At 41.1% G+C, this 17,811-nt stretch overlaps 1 protein-coding gene across 2 annotated transcripts in view; it reads left to right on the top strand.

Annotated features, from left to right (window-relative positions):
- Positions 1 to 7,598: 7,598 nt before the first annotated feature.
- Positions 7,599 to 17,811, top strand: part of Septin14 (septin 14) — a 41,232-nt gene continuing 31,019 nt past the window's right edge. For both annotated transcript variants that reach the window (XM_046454592.2, XM_046454593.2), the window contains exons 1-3: positions 7,599 to 7,652; positions 11,668 to 11,785; positions 12,639 to 12,834. In XM_046454592.2, the coding sequence (XP_046310548.1) occupies positions 7,599 to 7,652; positions 11,668 to 11,785; positions 12,639 to 12,834 (368 nt within the window). The remainder of the gene's footprint in view (positions 7,653 to 11,667; positions 11,786 to 12,638; positions 12,835 to 17,811) is intronic.

Below are 17,811 nucleotides of genomic sequence, written 5' to 3'. Positions count from 1 at the left end.
TTTCCGAAGCCAATCAGATCAAGCCAATCAGACGTTTGTCATTTCTTTGTGGGGAAAACTTTGAAAATCCTTTCTCCTCGATTTCTGAAACACACAGCACATTATTATCTAGTCACTCAGGGTGCAAGAGTTCACCAGAACTTCCTGCTCCCAAGTGCAGCTCCATGGTATGATCAACTTTCCCACCCCTCCCCAGGCTCTGCTTTCCCTGGCCTCTGGGGACCACCATTCTTTTTCTGGTTCTGGGGATGAACTCTGGTCCCAGATACCAGGCCAGCAACTTACCACTGAGCCATCACATTTTTAAAAAAATTATTTATTTATTCTAATTTGTTATACATGATGGCAGAATGCAGCTCATTTCATATTACACAGATAGAGCACAGTTTTTGAGATCATATTTTTTTTAGATTCCATATATGAATGAAATTTTCAGATTTATTTCACTTAATGTAATGTCCTCCAGTTCCCTCCATGTTGTCATTATGAATGACAGAATTTCTTTCTTTCTTTCTTTCTTTTTTTTTTTTTTGTGTGTGTGGCTGAATAGCATTCCACTGCATATAGGTACCACATTTTCTTTATCCATTCATCAACTGATGGACACTTAGAGTGTACCCCTTTCTTGGCTATTGTGAAAATATTGCTTCAATGAACACCTGAGAGCAGCTGTCACTTGGATACACTGATTTTGTTTCCTTTGGCTGTGCACCCAGCAGTGAGATTGCTGAGTCATATGGCAGTTCTATTTTTATTTATTTATTTATTTATCTTGGGATTTTTTTTAAAACTGGAGCATATTAATTACACAGAATAGTAGGTTCAGTTGTGGCATATTCATACACGCATGTAGCATTATAGGATCAGATTCACTCCTTAGTGCCTCTCTGGCCCTCCCCTCCCCAATCTGGTCTTCTTCCTCTAACATAGTGATCTCTTTTCTACTTTCCTGATGTCCTTTTTCTTGGGTGCCTTTGCTCTCAAGATGTGCAGGAGCATGAGAAACTCATTGAGAACTGTCTTCCATGGGCTGTCAGTCTTAGCTGAGACTGTTGGCCTCTGCCTGTGGCTGAGCTTCTTCATGGAGTGGCTGTCAGGTTCCCTAAATAGAGAGCCAGGCAGATGTCACATGACCTTTTGGGATACAGCTGCAGACATCAGGCAGTATCATTTTTGCAGCCTCCACAGAAATGGAAATTCTTTGATATAGCCACATAAGTCTGAGTTTAAGGGAAGGAGTAGCTTTCATTGCTTTGATGATAAATTTGCAATGTTCTAGAAGAGCCCCTGGGACCAGAAAGGTGTCTGGCATATTTTTGGAGAACATAATTTGTCACAACCCCCAAACTACTGGATAACTGAAAACTCTTAAATGGTCCATCAGGTGCTCAGAAGGGAGAGAAGGCCTTGACATGGCTGCAAGACTCAGCAACCCCAGAAATCTGCCATTGGCAGTGATTTGATGGATCTGGATGACATTACATCAGGTCAGATTAGCCAGGTACAGGAAGACAAGTGCCCTGTTCTCTCTGATCCATGGTCGAGCTATAGAAGTCCAGTTGAAAAATAGAATTGTGAATACCAGGGACTGGGAAGGGTACAAGGGGGAGGGAGGGAAGGGGTTGATTGGGTTCGACCAGCAACTGCTTTGTGCTTGTTTTGGAATATTACACTGAACCACACGAACCTATACAATTAGCACATATTAATGAAAAAGGAAAGAAGGCCTTAATAGCTGCACCAAAAAGTGATTAGAACTGTCATGTTCTTCACTACTTAAAACACTCAGGGTCACCCCAGGGGAACTGGGCTGCACCAAATAACCACACAAGATACAAAGGTACCTTTTTCTTTGGGGTCCTGTGACAGCTCCTCTGACCTTAAGGGTCCACAGAAAGAGAACGAGCGTATGTTGAACACTATTATTGGGGAGAAGCCATTCAAATGAGGCAAGGGGTCAGGTTTAAGGGGTTGAGTCTAGCTTTGTGATGTCTGCTGTCAGCAGATTGGCTGACATCTAGGAAGGCCACACCCAAAGGCACAGCAAGAGAAGGGACACACAAAGTGTTTCCACGGAACATTCTATCCCAAACAGGGCAAAGGGGTAGTATCACAAAGGAACAGATGAGCGTAGCTCAATCCATGGGGCGACACGCCTATATCTGAAGACGTGTCCTCAAACTTCCATGACCAGGGCAATGTCCAGGTCACTACGAGATGTAGTTACGGTCAAAGTTTCTCCACTCTGGGAAGGAGAATATGAATCATTCGGACTGGCTCCCCACATAGAACAATAAATGAATTCAGCAAAGTTGCAATTCAGAATCAATATTCAAAAACCAGTATCATTTAAAACATTAACAGCGAACTCTGAAAAACCAATCAAGGAAACAATTGCATTTACACAACATGAAATGCTTAGAAACTTGTTCAATGAGGGAAATGATTCTGTAATGAAAACAATAAACCATTGAAGAAAGGCATTGTAGAGAGCAAATAAATGAAAAGTTCTCACATATTAATGCATTATAAGAATTAACATTGTTAAAATTAAGTCCACATTACCCATGGAGAGTTTCAACAGCAGAAGAAAGAATGCATAAACTTTAGGACAGACAATTTGAAATAACACAGTCAGAAAACAACATAAAGCCTTTTAAAAAGACCCAGCATGCACAAGCCCCTGGGATCAATCCCGCACTGAAAAAAAAAAAAAAAAAAGCCTTTAAAGCACCTGACCCAGTCAACATGATGTGTAACAATATCACAATAGCTCCTTGAGGACTTTCCTGATAAAATTGAAAAAGTCATAGATTGAACCATCTAAATTGAGGAACAATCTGTAATTGGGAAAACAAATTTTTAAGTAGTCTTCCCACACATAGTGGTGAATATTCTTTGATACTCCACCAAAACTTGACAAGATTAGTTGCAAAATGAAATCTAAAATTATATCCCTGTACATTAAAATCTGCTTGCTTAACTCAAACTGACTTGTGATGTCATGCATGAGTCATTGGGAAAACATTTGTTTACTGAATTATCTATTTCAGCTGTTCTTAGCTGGGGCTAATTTGTGCTCTAGAAAACGACTGGAGATGGATTTGCTTGTCCACTTGGTGGTTGCTCCTGACACCTTGTGGATAAAGTCCAGAGGTGCAGCTAAACCTCCTGCAAGCCTCAGGAGAGTCCCACAAAACAGCAGCACAGATCAAAGTGTCAGTAGTTGGGAAATCCATCTATTTAATCTTGACACATTTTATTACACATTATAAAAATTTGTATTTGTAAATATAATCACCATTTTTGGAATGTTTTTAAGTGTTGGTAAATTGTTGAGGTGATTATGGTGGATACAGAGTATCACAAAACTAATTTTAGATTTGACACTTAAATTTTATTATTCACAAAATATGTTCTTAATTATTTTTATTTAAAAATTATGTCCAATATTACAGGGAGAAAATTTCCTAGAAATTCCAAAATATTTCTATTTCCTTTTTTTTTTCTGGTCAGAACTGCATGTATGACTAATCCCACTGAAAGTAGCACTGGGGAGGAGGGCTGGATGTGGAGCTTCAGCCAGCTACCCTACAGAACGTGCCAGATTTATTCTTGTGTGTCACAGGAGTTTCTGATGAAAGGTCAGACATTCAGAGAGATATTTTCTTTGTAATGTTTTTATTAGTGCATCTTGTTAAACATAACAGTGGGGTTCATTGTGGCATATTGTGTATGTACCTTCTTTTTAAAAAATATGTATTTTTTAGTTGTCAATGGACCTTTATTTTATTTATTTATATGTGGTGCTGAGAATCAAACCCAGTGCCTCACACATGCTAGGCAAGCTCTCTACCACTGAGCTACAGTCCCAGCCCTGTATGTACCTTCTTTGTTCCATTTAAGTACCAACTACTTTCTCTTTCCTGCCCCTCTTCCAGCTTCATAATAACCCTCCTCTTCTCTACAGGTTCCCTTCTATTTTCTTGTTGTTTTAATGTTGCATTCTAACTCCACACACAGGATTCAAGATAGTGGGCTGGAGGAAGCTGGCATTTCCAGTTGCTTGGGATTCAGGTGCAGTGGGTGCTGCCCTGGATGCAGACACCTTTAAGTACTGATGCACTGGGTTCTGACCAATTATTGCCTTCAGTGTCAGTAATTTGGCTGTTACCCCAGCTCAGATAACAAGGTGTAGGTGTCACCCCACTGGGGCTGGGGTTGAGTTACACTCACCTATTCCTTTGTAATCCTACCCCTTTGCCCTTTTTGGGATAGAATATTCCATGCAACAACCTCCCCCAATAAAACCCAGGTTTGAGGCACGCTCTCCCTCTTTTTCTTGTCTGCCTTGCCTGCCTTGCCTCCTTTATGGGAGCTATGTCAGAGGAGCCATCACAGAACCCCTCCTACCCTCCAAAAAAGATATTTCTCTCTGTTTGATTATTTTGTGCCAGCCCAGTGTGCCAGCACAGTTCACTTGGAGTGACCCTGGCTGATTTAGTCGTGGGATGCAACAGGGTATATTTCTCAGCCAGGTGGGTGAAAGAGGAATTGTACTAAAACTCAGTACTGAACAGTTAGAGTGTCTTAGGGACTCAGAAATTTGGGCACATTGAACGAAGGAGAAAGACTACTTTGGAGCTGACCCAGGTGTGGCAGTGTCTGCGGCTGCAGCACTAATTCACCACAGAGGGAGACACAATGGACAGATGTGGACAGAAACACCTGGAATCAGGAAGGCAGCCTGGACTTAGCTGATCCAGAGGCTGCACTGAGAAGAGGTGTTTGCAAATGCTGTCTGTTTCTCCACTGGCTGCAGAGAGCTGAGGCAGGAGCATCTGGAGGAGGCCATGCTGCAGCTGCTGTTGTGGAGCTGCGAGGTCATAGAAAATATGGTCACACTGTCCTGGCAAGTGCCTACTGTGTAGCTAAAGGAATAGGAGCAAAAGATGTACAGAGAAAGTTGTATTAGGGGGATTCAGTCAGAAAAGCCAAGGGGAGGGAGCCCAACTGGCTTTCCCTTTGAGTCTGGCAGCTCACATGATCATCTGAGGCGGGTGGGAATACTCTCGGCGACTCAGCCTGGGAAGGCTGTGTTGGTTGCCAGCAGAGCGGTGAGGGATTGGCTCCCCTATTCCTGGAGGAGAACTCCTGGGAGGCTCCAGACTCTCAGCAAAGATCAGCAATGGCCATGCTGTGGGGTGTTTTGATCTAATCTCTCCAGAGCAGACACCACCTACAACACCCTTGGGCCTCAGAAGGCAGTTCCTCCAGCTCTGGTCTGTTAGGGCAGTGCCCTCTATTGTATTGTCTGTGTCATGAACTGGTTCTCTATAGCACAGGACACCCAGTGCTTTGGTCACAGTCCCCTCAGTCCAGCTGGGTGTGTGCGGCAGTCACCTGCCCGGCCAGCACAATGGACTGTGTGTTTCCAGACGGGGTTTCGTGGTGGCTTCTGACTACACATGCAGCCCAGGTCAGGCACTTTCTGCTCAACACGACTTTTGGCTATGGCACCTGGGCTTTTCGTAGGATAGGATGTTGGATATTTTTCCAAAGCAAGGCTACGGTACAACAGATTCAGGTAACTTGCTTCAGTGAGCTGCCACTGTGAAAATCATGTCCAGAGACTGAGATCATCAGCATCTGTGCTGGGAAGTTCCCAGGACCCTCTCCTTCACCCTCAACCCTGCCAAGGGGGAACTCCTCTTTCTGATGTGAGCTGGCTGGCAGAGGCTAGGATATTTTGTTTCTCTTTTCATGTTCTTGTTCTAGGTCTCCAAATCTTTCAAGGTTCCTTGCTGATTTCCATGTCCTCCCACGGCCACTAACCTCAAAATGTGTCTGTGCATTTGTTCCTGTGGTTATTTTCTGTGGAGGGGAAGGCGGACCCTGGGTCAGGAATTCCACCATCCTGGGTCCAGCTGTTTTCCTTGATGTTACAAATCACAGTGAATCTTCAAGAAACTGTTTTAGGAATACCGAGGCCTGAATAACCGAAGTTTGTCTGTTGTTTGTGTGGTTAGAATGGCCCGTGAGAAGGGTGTCACCATTTCTTACGGTCAGTCACATCACCTGTTTTCCTCAAGACACTTAGTACAACGTATGTACTTCATGGGTGATCGGCTTCTTCTACTTTTCTTGTGTGAATGACAAGGGGTGGGGACAGCAGGTGACACTGCTTTCATGGGCACCCTGAAAGAATTGTAGGGATTCCTAGCTGCCCAGGGACCATACTCAGAGAACTTCTTCCCTAGACTTAGGTGAGAAGAAAATTTTATTAGAATATTCTAACTTAGAATATTCTATTTGCTAATGCATTGGTAATTACACTTTTAAGCACAAGATAATTTGCATATCTAGTTTTCAAGCCACCTTTAGCAGACATACTGCCAGATCAGCAGTTAGACAGAGATAGAGACTTTCCAATTTGTAGTTACTTCAAACTCTGCAAGAGGATAAACAAAAGAAATTAAGAAGCAACCTGTGCCCTCTCTCTCAGTGGTTTAGTTTATTATCAATTCCAGTTAAGGACTGGAGATCATTGCACTGACCAGCAGTAAGTTTCTAGACACTAGATGAGAATAAACTGTACAGCAGAACATAACAGTCTAACTAGAGAACCCTACTTAACAGCAAGGAAAAAGGTAGGACCGATTTCTAAACTGAGGTGGGTGCTCCTTGGGCAGAGCAAAGGAAGAGGCGTGGATTGGAGCAGTGTCCTTAAGTTTGCTTTTCTTCTTGTTTTACCCACATTAGCCTTAAAATGTATCTCATATTGAGTATCTTTGTGATGTACTCAAAAATAGGGTAGCACAGTGTTCTCAGGAAGCCTGGCACAGCCTGTCCTTTGTCCCTCCCCTCCTTGTTCCCAACTGTTGCAAACACAGGCATATCAATCTGGCCACTTTCGAGGGCAGAAGAAAGAAGAGCAGTTGGGGAGTCAGTGGAGCCTGTGTCTGCTCACATCTGAAGCTCTGGGCAGGTAAGTCATGTAGTGTTTCTGAATGTGGAGTTTTCACCTGCCCCAGGACCAGGACTAAGGAGAATGTGTCAGCACTAGGGGAGATGAGACCACAGCCCCCAGCACAGCACTGGTAACATAGGGGCTTCGCTTCAGCTCCCTGGGCCCTTGCTTCCACAAGCTTTGCAAGCTCCGCACTCCTGAGTCTCAGTCAGGGGCCAGTCTAACACACGGAGCCAGAAAGCTAAGCAGTGCTGAGTGTGCTTCTCATTGCTCCAGCACAGTGTTCAGCAAGGTTCTCCACTTTCCTTTTTCATGGCCAGAGAGTCCTCTGAGAAAGAACAGTCTTGTCCTCTTGATTTCAAAAGGAGCTGAACCTTTCTGGCATGTTTCTGTTTGTGACTGAAATGTTTTCTTCTAAGTCCTACATTGAATGCTGTGTTATTTATTATGTGCAAGCCTGTCTAACAAGACAGCTGCAACATGAACCAAGTCATCAGTGTACATGGAAAGCTGACACTTATGGTAGTGTCTGTCTTGGACTCCCTGTGCTCGGTCACGCTAGGAACTTAACCTTGTTGAGTAAATCTGAAAATGTCTTGTCTTTTCATTTCAGTTCTTTCAACCTGGCATGGCAGAAAAAACAACGTGCATACCCTCACATATACCAAATGATGAAGATATAGTTAAGTATATCTTTCCAATGCAATTCTGCCCTTGTACTTCAATAAAATTGTACAGTTTCTAAGTATTGACTGAGTAATCTGATTTGCTTCTAGATGAGAAAGGCTTGTTACGTTTGGTGATGAATTGGCTTTTTTTTTTTTAATGAAAAGAAAAGTTTTATTTGGCTCAGAGTTTTGGAGGTTTCAGTTTAACTGCTTGACCCATTACTCTTGGGTCTGTGATGAGGCAGTTCATCATGGTGGAAGCACTACGTGGAAGAGGCTATTCACTTCCGAATTTTTAAAAAAATATTTATTTTTTAGTTTTAGATGGACACAATATCTTTATTTTACATTTATGTGGTGTTGAGGATTGAACCCAGTGCCTCATGCATGCTAGGCAAGTGCTCTACCACTGAGTCTCAATCTGAATTGTCTTTTATATTGACTAGACATAAACATCAGTGATGGTTTAAATATTTATTACATATTTCTTTTTTTTTTCATTTTTTACTGGTTCTTTTTAGTTATACACAACAGTAGAACCCATTTTGATATAATTATAAAAGCATGGACTATGTCTTATTCTGATTCAGTTCCCAGTACTTCTCTTTCTCCTTCTCTCCCCTGCTCCCTTCCCTCTACTGATCTTTCTGCCATTTATCCATAGTTATCTTTTTAAAATTAATTTCTTGTGGAGGTACACAATGGTGAAATTCACTGTGGTACATTCATATATGTTGATCTTGTTAGCGAAAAAGACTATTCCTAATTAAAATCAAAGAAAAATTAAAATTCTAGAACCTACCAAGAGGTGTGCTAGTCAGCTTTGCATCACTGTGACAAAACACCCAAGGTGAGTACCTTACAAGAAGAAAGGGTTACTTTGGCTCATAGTTTCAGAAATTCAGTCCTTGGTGGCTCCACTATTTATGGCTTGTGGTGAGGACTCTGCTCATCATGATATTTCATCAGATTGAACCTTTCTTTGTTGACCTCTCTCCCTTGCCATTTTTTAAAATTTTTTACTTTTAGTTGTCAATAGACTTCATTTTATTTTTTTATATGAGGTGCTGAGAATTGAACCCAGTGCCTCACACATGCTAGGCAAGCACTCTACCACCGAGCCACAACCCTAGCCCCTCCCTTGCTATTTTCGACCTTTAGGAATCACTATTCCATGTTCAGGTTGATTTTTTTCTTTTCTTTTTTCTTTTTGTAGCTATCACATGTGAGAGAATATGTGCTACTTATCTTTCTGTGTCTGGCTTATTTCGTTTAACATGAGGTCTACCTGTTCCATCCGTTTTGCCACATACGATAGGATTTCATGTTCTAGGACCACATAATCTTCCATTATGTATGTGTGCTGTATTTCTGTATCCACACATATTTATGGATGAGCACTTGGCTGATTCCAGATTTTAGCTCTTGTGAATAGTGATACCACAACATCTCTTTGGTTTGCTGACTTCAATTACTTTATATGGTAGTTCTATTTTTAGCTTTTTGAGGAGGAGCATTTATGCTGTTCTCCATGGGGTTTAGACCAATTTACATTTCCACCAACAGTGTATGAAGTTTCCTTTTTTCTCCGCATCCTCACCAGCATTTGTTATATTTTTGATAATAGCCATTTTTGCTAAGGCAAGATGATATCTCATTTAGGGTTGATTTGCATTGTCCTAATGGTTAATGCTATTGAGTAAGTGTCCATATATTTACTGGACATTTGTATTTCTTCTTTTGAGAAGTGTCTGTTCAGAAAATATGCCCATTTTTATTTTTAATTTTTTCTAATCACTTTCACCATTTCTATTTTCTTTACATTTTATTGGCGCATTATGGTCATACATACTGATAGGATTTGTTATTGCATATTTGCACATGCACACAATACACAGTATAACAATATAATTTGTCCAATATCATTTGCCCATTTTTAGATTATATTGTTTGATTTTTTTGTTTTTTTTTTATTCTTTGTATACTTTAGATATTAACTCTCTGTTAGGTAAATGGTTGGCAAATATTTTCTCCCATTTTGTAGATTGTCTCTTCCCTCCTCATTTTCTTTGCTGTGAAGAAGCTTTTTGTTTAACACAACTCTGTCACTTTTTGCTTTTGTTTCCTGTGCTTTGGGGGTCCTGATCAGAAAAGCAGTGCTGTACCAATGTTTTGAAAATTTTCGTTCCGTCTTCCTACAGGACTTTCAGCATTTTGCATCTCATTGTATGTCTGGTTCATTGTGAGTTCTACACAGGGTGAGAAGTGAGGGTCACGTTTCAATCATCCTTATGTGGATATCCAGCTTTCTCAGCACCATTTGTTGAATAGTCTGTTTTCTTCAATGCATGCCTTTGGCACTTTTGTGAAGAGTCAGCATAGATGCATTGGTTTATTTCTGTGTTCTTTGCTCTGTTCCATTGGTCTGTGGTCTGTTTTTATGCCACTATCCTGTTCTTTTGGTTATTGGGCCTCTGTTGTATGTATTGGGATGCTTCCAGCTTTGTTCTTTTTGTGGAAGATTACTTTAGTTATTCAGGGTCTTTTGTGCTTCCAAGTGGTTGTGGAACTGAAGATGTGGTGCAGCTTGATACACCTGCCTTCTGTCGTGGAGGTGGCGTGAATCCTCACACGGCGGGTTATGGTTGTCCAAACCTGATGCCCCCTCGGTGGTGGCCACTTTCCATCGCAGTGGTGGTATCTAGCCCATGCAGCAAAGGATGAGAACAGTGTGACACTGGCATAAAAACAGGCCCAGAGCCTGATGAAACAGATAAAAATTAACCTTAAAATTAACCTGTGCACCCAGGACAACTGACTCTTAGAGATGCTAGACACTGGGAAAGACACATGTTGCTGGGAAAGGTGCATTTTAAGCTTGGTCCCTATCTGTCACCCTGTAGAAAAATGACTTAAAAAGGATCCAGAGCCTTAAATTAAGAATTGAAACTCTGAAACTACTGGAGGAAAACATGGGGGAAACATTTCAAGATGTTCATTCAGGCTGGGAATGTGGCCCAGTGGTTAAGTGCCCCTGGGTTCCATTCCCAGTACCAAAAAAAAAAAAGTTCCAGATAATCATCCAAAAGATAGTTAATGTCAATAATACAAAAATAGCCCCAAAACGTCACAAAACCCAAGTAATTTAATTTTAAAAAGGCAAATGATCTTAATAGACACTTTATCAAAGGAGAAATAAAATGGCCAATAAATATCTGAAAACTGCTCAGTATCATTGGGTGTCAGGGAAATGCAAAGCAATACCTCCAGGAGACACCATCTAACCTGGATAGAGTGGCCACTTTCAAAAGCCCATAGAACAGCCATGGCTGGACACAAGGTGGAGAAAAGGTAGCTTCCTGCACCGCGGGTGGGAATGGGAACTGGAACAGCCCCTGTGGATGCTCCCAAAGCTGGAGATAGAACTGCCACAGGACCCAGCTGTCCCTTCCTGACCATCAAGGACAGTGAGCACTCCCTGTCCTGGGCAGCACCCTCTGCATGGCTAAGGCATGGAGCAGCCTAGCTGGCCATTTGAGGCAAAAGTCATTTGATTTGTTTTATTTAAATTTAAAATTGATTTTGGTTACTTTATATATGTAAACATGTGTTAAGTGTTTATATATATATTAAATAATACATATATATGTTAAATCCTAATATATCAACACACTGAAAGAAAAAGAATTTTAAAGTTTTCCTTGTTAGTAGAAAAAAATTTTATTTTAGAATATTGGGTTGGGGTTTTGTGAGGCATTTGCTTCTTTCCCTATTTCTTTTTAAATTTAGAAACGTGTCTTTTTTGTGATTGGAGCTAGATTTAGTTAATTTGTGACAATTGTGGCAATATCTGTGTTTCTGCACAGACTTCCTTTTGCACAAGCTTACTGAATACATTTACATCTTGAGAGTCTGAGGCATGATAATCAAGTGATAATTCTATTTTCCTTCATGTGATCACTATTGTTCTTTCAAATGGTTTTGTTTCATCTTCTAATTGAAAACTTTAAAATTTTTCTTTTCTTAAAGCAAAAAGAAAATATCCGTTGCTTGACCACCATTGGGCATTTTGGTTTCGAGTATCTGCCCTACCAGCTGGTGAACAGATCCATCCATCAAGGGTTCTCTTTCAATATTCTCTGTGTGGGTAAGTGCCAGACACCATAACCGACCAGTTTCCTCTTTTCTCATCTTCATTTCGACTCAGACTTCATCATACTGATTCTGTTAGGAATATTTTGTTATTTTGTATCAGTTTCCCTCTCCTTAGCCTATGTCAAATTTTAAAGGTTTCAGAATTTCTAAAAGTGTAGTAGGTTAGTGTGTATTTTCTTTCTCTGCTGTGTCCATGAAGAAAGGAGTCATGACTAGCACATCCACTTCCAGAGACATTTGTCTTTCAAGTATTTGGGACCATTTATTAAGATTAATATAATATAATTTTCAATTAACAAATTATATACATTTATAGAGTATAATGTGGTGTTTTGATATGTGAATATCAGAATGATTAAATTAAGCTAAGTAACAAAGTCATCATCTCACTTACTTATCAGTTTCCATGGTGAGATATTGAAGTTTTTCTTTGAGTTATTTTGAGACAGAATACATTCCTGTTAACTATGGCCTTCCTGCTGGAAGGTTACTCTCACAGATGCTTCTCTTCTCTGAAGTGTGTGCTTCAGTGGTCAGCGGTGCTTCAGCCTCTCCCAGCCTTCTGCCAGGGCTCTCTCCCTGGGACCCCCACACCCCCTCTCCTCCCCCAGCCCCCTCTCCCAGCCCCCTCTCCCAGCCCCTCTCCCAGTCCCCCTTCCCAATCCCCCCACTCCCAGCTCCCTCCCAGCCCCTCTCCCGGCCCTTTCCCAGCCCCTGGCCATCATCCACCATTTACTCTGAGTTTGACTTTTATAGGCTTGAGGGCCCTTCCAGCCACTGTGGTGTTCAGTGTCCCTGCTAACCCGTCTTATGCCACTGCGATAACCTCTCTATGTCGGTTACAGGAGAAACTGGAATTGGAAAATCAACACTGATTAATACGTTGTTTAATACTAATTTGAAAGATAAAAAATCCTCACATTTTTATTCGAATGTTGGACTCAAAATTCAGACATATGAACTTCAGGAAAGCAAGGTTCAACTGAAACTGACAGTTGTGAAGACGGTGGGGTACGGAGATCAGATAAACAAGGAAGCCAGGTGGGTGTCTTCTAGTGTTCATTATAATGGCTTTGGTACTCCCACAGAGTTACCTTAGATTAGGTAGAGGGAAGGGAGGGGAGGGGTGTGGACAGGAAGAACAGTAGAATGAAGCAAACATTATTACTTTATGTATATATCTGACAGCATGACCAAAGTGATTCTACAACAGGTACACTCAGAAAAGTGGAAAATTATATCCCATCTATTATGATATATCAAAGTGCCTAAATGCAGTCTACTGTCATGTGTAACTAATTAAAACAAATTAAAAAATTCAAAAAATTATAATGACTTTTGTACTTGAAGGAACCTGCTTTCTTTGTCCTTGACTAAATTGTAACATTCTTCTAAGGTAACTGACACCTTTCTTAATTCTTTTCTAATTAATGTTTTTATGGAACTGATACTTTTATATATCCATTTGTCTAATTTTTATAAAATTTTTGAATGAATTATAGCAAACATTTGTTTATGTAGTTTCTATAAGTTTTACCTCCTTTCAAAAAAATAAAGACTTTTTATAGTCCTTTTTCTTTTTCTTTTTTATTGATTTTTTAATACATGACAGTAGAATCCATTTTGATATAAATATACAAGCATGGAATATATTTATTCTAATTAGAACCCCATTCTTGAGGATGTGCATGATGGTGGGATTCACTGTGGTGTATTCATCTCTGTACATTGGAAAGTTATGTCAGATTCATTCCACTAAGTTTCCTTTTCCTATCCTCCCTCCCTTTTCTTCATTCCCTTCTGTCTAATCTACTGGACTTCTATTTCCCCTACCCCCAACCTTACTGTAGGTTAGCATCCACATATCAGAGAAAACATTGGACTTTTGGCTTTTTGGAACTGGCTTATTTCACTTAGCATGATAGTCTCCATCCATTTACTGCAAATGTCATAAAGTCATTCTTTTTAAGGCTGAGTAATATTTCATTTTCTTTATCTGAGTAATATTTCATTGTGTATATAAACCACATTTTCTTTATCCATTCATCTGTTGAAGGGCACCTAGGTTGGCTCCATAGCTTGGCTATTGTGAATTGACCTGCTATAAACATTGATATGGCTGTGTCACTGTAGTATGATGATTTTGAGCCCTTTGGGTATATTCTGAGGAGTAGGATAACTTGGTCAAATGGTGGTTCCATGCCTAGTTTTTTTGAGGAATCTTTATACTGCTTTCCAGAGTGGTTGCATGAATTTACAGTTCCACCAGCAATGTATGAGTGTTCTACTAGATTTTAATATCCATTATAGGAGGAAATAAATTGTGGCATAGCATAGAATTTTAATTCCTACTCCTTTCTGAAATGTCTGTTCATTAATGATTATATGTGACATTCCTACTTGTATAAAGTTAGTTTTAGAGAAAGGTGGGCTTCCTGGTGGCTAGTTTAGTGTGCCATAGCCGGGGATGTGTGGAGGCTAAGTCCTGCTGATGGTGAGTGCACATTAGACCCCACCCTCTCAGTGGCACAGTGAGTGGCTTGAAATCATGAGGCAGCACTAGTTCTGCTAGTCTGCATCTTTCCCTCCAGAGATGCATGTTCACCAGCACTCCACTGTTGAAGGCTATGAACTGACACTCAAGTTATAACATAAATGGGAAAAAGACTTGGGCGAAATTTAGAGGAGGGGCAGAAGCAGATCGCATGTTGCCTTAAGTAGCAGTTTATATTTGGAAAACTAGTATCACCAAAATAATTGTTCTGGAAGCATTTAAAAACACTAGTGTTGGTATGCTGAAGGTAGAGGACAGGGTTTGCTGCATTATGGAGGAAGACCCACGCCATCCTGAGGAAGTCGCTTCAGTGCAGCATCCAAATTCTATCCACAAGAGGCTCAAGACACACACACCCCATTTCCCACATTTCTACAGTCCAGAAGCCAGAATCAGCCCAACTCCACCTGGGCTCAAGACCATTCTTTCTCTGCCTTTTCTGGCTATGGTGTATGCCTGCCATCTTTTCCTCTATTCCTCCCATTCCTGCTCTACCTGCACATGGCATTGATGAGATCTAGCTTCAGTGGGCTCAGTTCCCTGGTCTCCAGGCAGAGTGCAGGGATAGCTGGGATCCTGCTCTTGTGGACATATCTGGACTTCACATCCTAATGATAAGGAACATTGTGGTGGTGGTGACATTGCTTCTGTGGAACATATGGCACCTCATTTCGGTCTTGGAATGCTTGGTGGGACCCAAGGGATCTCTTTTTGGAGGTCGAAAAATGTGTCAGTGTAATGCCAGATTTGGGGGACCCTAAAAGATCATCAGAAGCCGAATCTGATGCAAGCACACAGAGTCTTTATTGCAAGCTTAAGCCTGGACTCACAACCGTTTCCGATGCAGCGGTTCCGAGGAATGAGTCCCGGTCCTTTGTTCAGTGAGATTTTATAGTTTTTTTGGATACTCTAAGCATCACACAGCAAATCATTCCATACCATGGGAAAATCAAACAACAACTCTTAGCATTGATTACTACATTCAATGGCGGGAACAAGTTGGGTAGGGGTTATTGATTAGTACAAGAGGTGGATTTGTTTGAACTGATTGGTTTAATCCGTGAGGGGTGTACATGCTAAACTACATGGTTTCCTAACATGTTATCAATCACAGAGGCTACTGGGGGGGGTCACCTTTCTCCCGCTGATGGTAGTTTCTAGGGGGTTGTTATGGGTCTTCATGGTCAGGCATTAGGCCTCAAACATTCTTTGGTCTTTCCAGGCACTAGCGTAACTGAGTCAGGGACACTTGGCGCTGCAGATCTCTCCTGTTACCAGACAAACAACTCAGCAGGGTGGCTAGTGCCTAGGAACACTCTGTGGTTTTTTCCAAGGACAAGGGTCACTTTGGACAGGCCTTGAGGTAAAGGCTGGTTTAATTTTTTTTTTTTATATTTATAGTGGAGTCACATCAGTTTCTCATCAGCAGCTGAGAATCCAAGGTTCAGCTCTGCTCCTGCAAAGCAATGTTTTTGTGGTCCTTAGGCTGGTTTTGCACAGCCTAGTCCAAATTCTAATTTTTGAGCTTGGGGAGCCCCACATCTGCTTGGTCTCCAAAATGATAGTGCACATCTCAAGACCTGTATTCTGGGGAGTTGGGGTGAGGGACAGGGATTAGCACTGATTGCCGTCCTGGGGCATAGGGAAGCTCTTCACAGCTTGGACCCAGGGTGGACAGTGTGGTGGTGACTTGCCTTGGGTATGAGGTATCACTTGTTGAGAGGGGTCTTCAAGTGGAAGCAAGGGAAAGAGATAGGTGTGGCAGTGGGCCCCAGCATTGACTCTCTTTATGCAGGGATGTGGTATACAGTAGTTCCCACTGTTGGGCTAGGGTACAGTCTTAGCTCCTGCTGTAGGGCGAACACTGCTGGGCTTTGTAGGCTCCAGCCAATCCTTCAGTGGGATTTAGCTAATTTATAGCTCTATCACACACATTCTGATTGATATGTGTGCACATTTGAAATGATCAGTGCAGTCAAGATAATCACCATAGTCATCATCTCTCATAGTTAACATGTGTGTGAGGAGACCTTAGGGTCTGCTGTCCCAGCCAACTGCAGGTACATCCCAGAACATGTTGCCCACGGTCATCATGGTATGTGGTAGATATCCAGACTTGGGTATATGACAAAGTTAAGACTGATGTATTTACTTATCCATTTCACTCTATTGATACTGCCGGTTACCAGGAGAGTCCTTGCTTCCCAGACTGCTGAAGTATAACACCAGAGAAGCACCCGAGGAAAGTGTAGAGTGGGAAGTATAAGGCTTTATTAAAGAATAGGAGAGGGGCTGGGGTTGTGGCTCAAGCGGTAACACGCTCACCTGGCATGTGCGGGGCCCTGGGTTCGATCCTCAGTACCACATTAAAAAAAAAAAAAAAAGATGTTGTGTCCACCGAAAACTAAAAAATAAATATTAAAAAAATTCTCTCTCTCTCTTTGGAAAAAAAAAAAAAGAATAGCAGAGAAGACACCCCCCCCAAAGGGATCGGAGCTCTTATCCCTTTATTTCTAAGGTCTTCTTTTGTCTTCCTACATTTCTGTCCTTTATCTTGCTTATTTCCCTTTATCCTGCCTGGGTTGGGAGATCAGGTGGGAAGGCCAAAAGATGGAAAATAGGTGGGCCAATGGGGAGAGACCTGGGCAGAAAGGGCCTAGGGGGATTTGATTAGCACCTTCCTATTTGCTGGGAGCTACTTCATTAATAGTTCTTTAGCATGGGGACATTAACATTTCAATCTCTCAGGTGTAGTTCTGATTTCTCCCGGGCTCAGATTCGACTTCATTTTCTTTATTAGATTTGGTATCAGACCTGATTTATCTAGCTACACTAACTACACATCTTTAAATTGACTTCACTATCGTGCATATAAATTAGTGTTAAAATTATTAGTCCATTTCATATGAAATGTGAAGATACTAAATATGGTATTCATTTATAGTTCTTTTTGTTTTTACCCTGTGTTCAGATAAAGCTGTCTTACATAATTACTTTGCTGTGTTTTCCTTCCCAATACCTTTCTCCACACTTTATTATTTATTTAATAAAATAGCTTTATTTTTGTATTTTGTACTCTATTTTCTATTTCTCCTACAATTTGGTTGATACTTTAAAAGAGAATATAACTTTTATTTTATTTTTGTTTTCATGCCAGTTATAAAATTCCTAGTATTTTTTTTCTTTAAAAATTAAAAAAAATTTATTTTCATTAGTTTTACATGACTGTAGGATTCATTTTGACACATTGTACACAAATGGGGCACAACTTCTTCCTCTGGCTGAACGTTATTCAGAGTCACTCCAGTAGTGTAATCATACATGTGTACACGGTAGTAATGTATGTCTCATTCCACCATCCTTCCCATCCCCACAGCCTGTCGCAATGGGCGAAAGGTTCAACTTAAGCAGTGGAGGGGGAGAAATAAAGAATGTCCACATGCTTTTGCCCTTTTCAATGCTTT

The sequence above is a fragment of the Marmota monax genome, unplaced genomic scaffold, assembly GCF_021218885.2.
Source record: "Marmota monax isolate L192 unplaced genomic scaffold, Marmota_monax_Labrador192_F-V1.1 WCK01_AAM20220418_F8-fsc00086, whole genome shotgun sequence".
Taxonomy (NCBI): Eukaryota; Metazoa; Chordata; class Mammalia; order Rodentia; family Sciuridae; genus Marmota; species Marmota monax.
The sequence above is the reverse complement of the archived record's forward strand: the minus strand, read 5'-3'. Positions and strand labels throughout refer to the sequence as shown.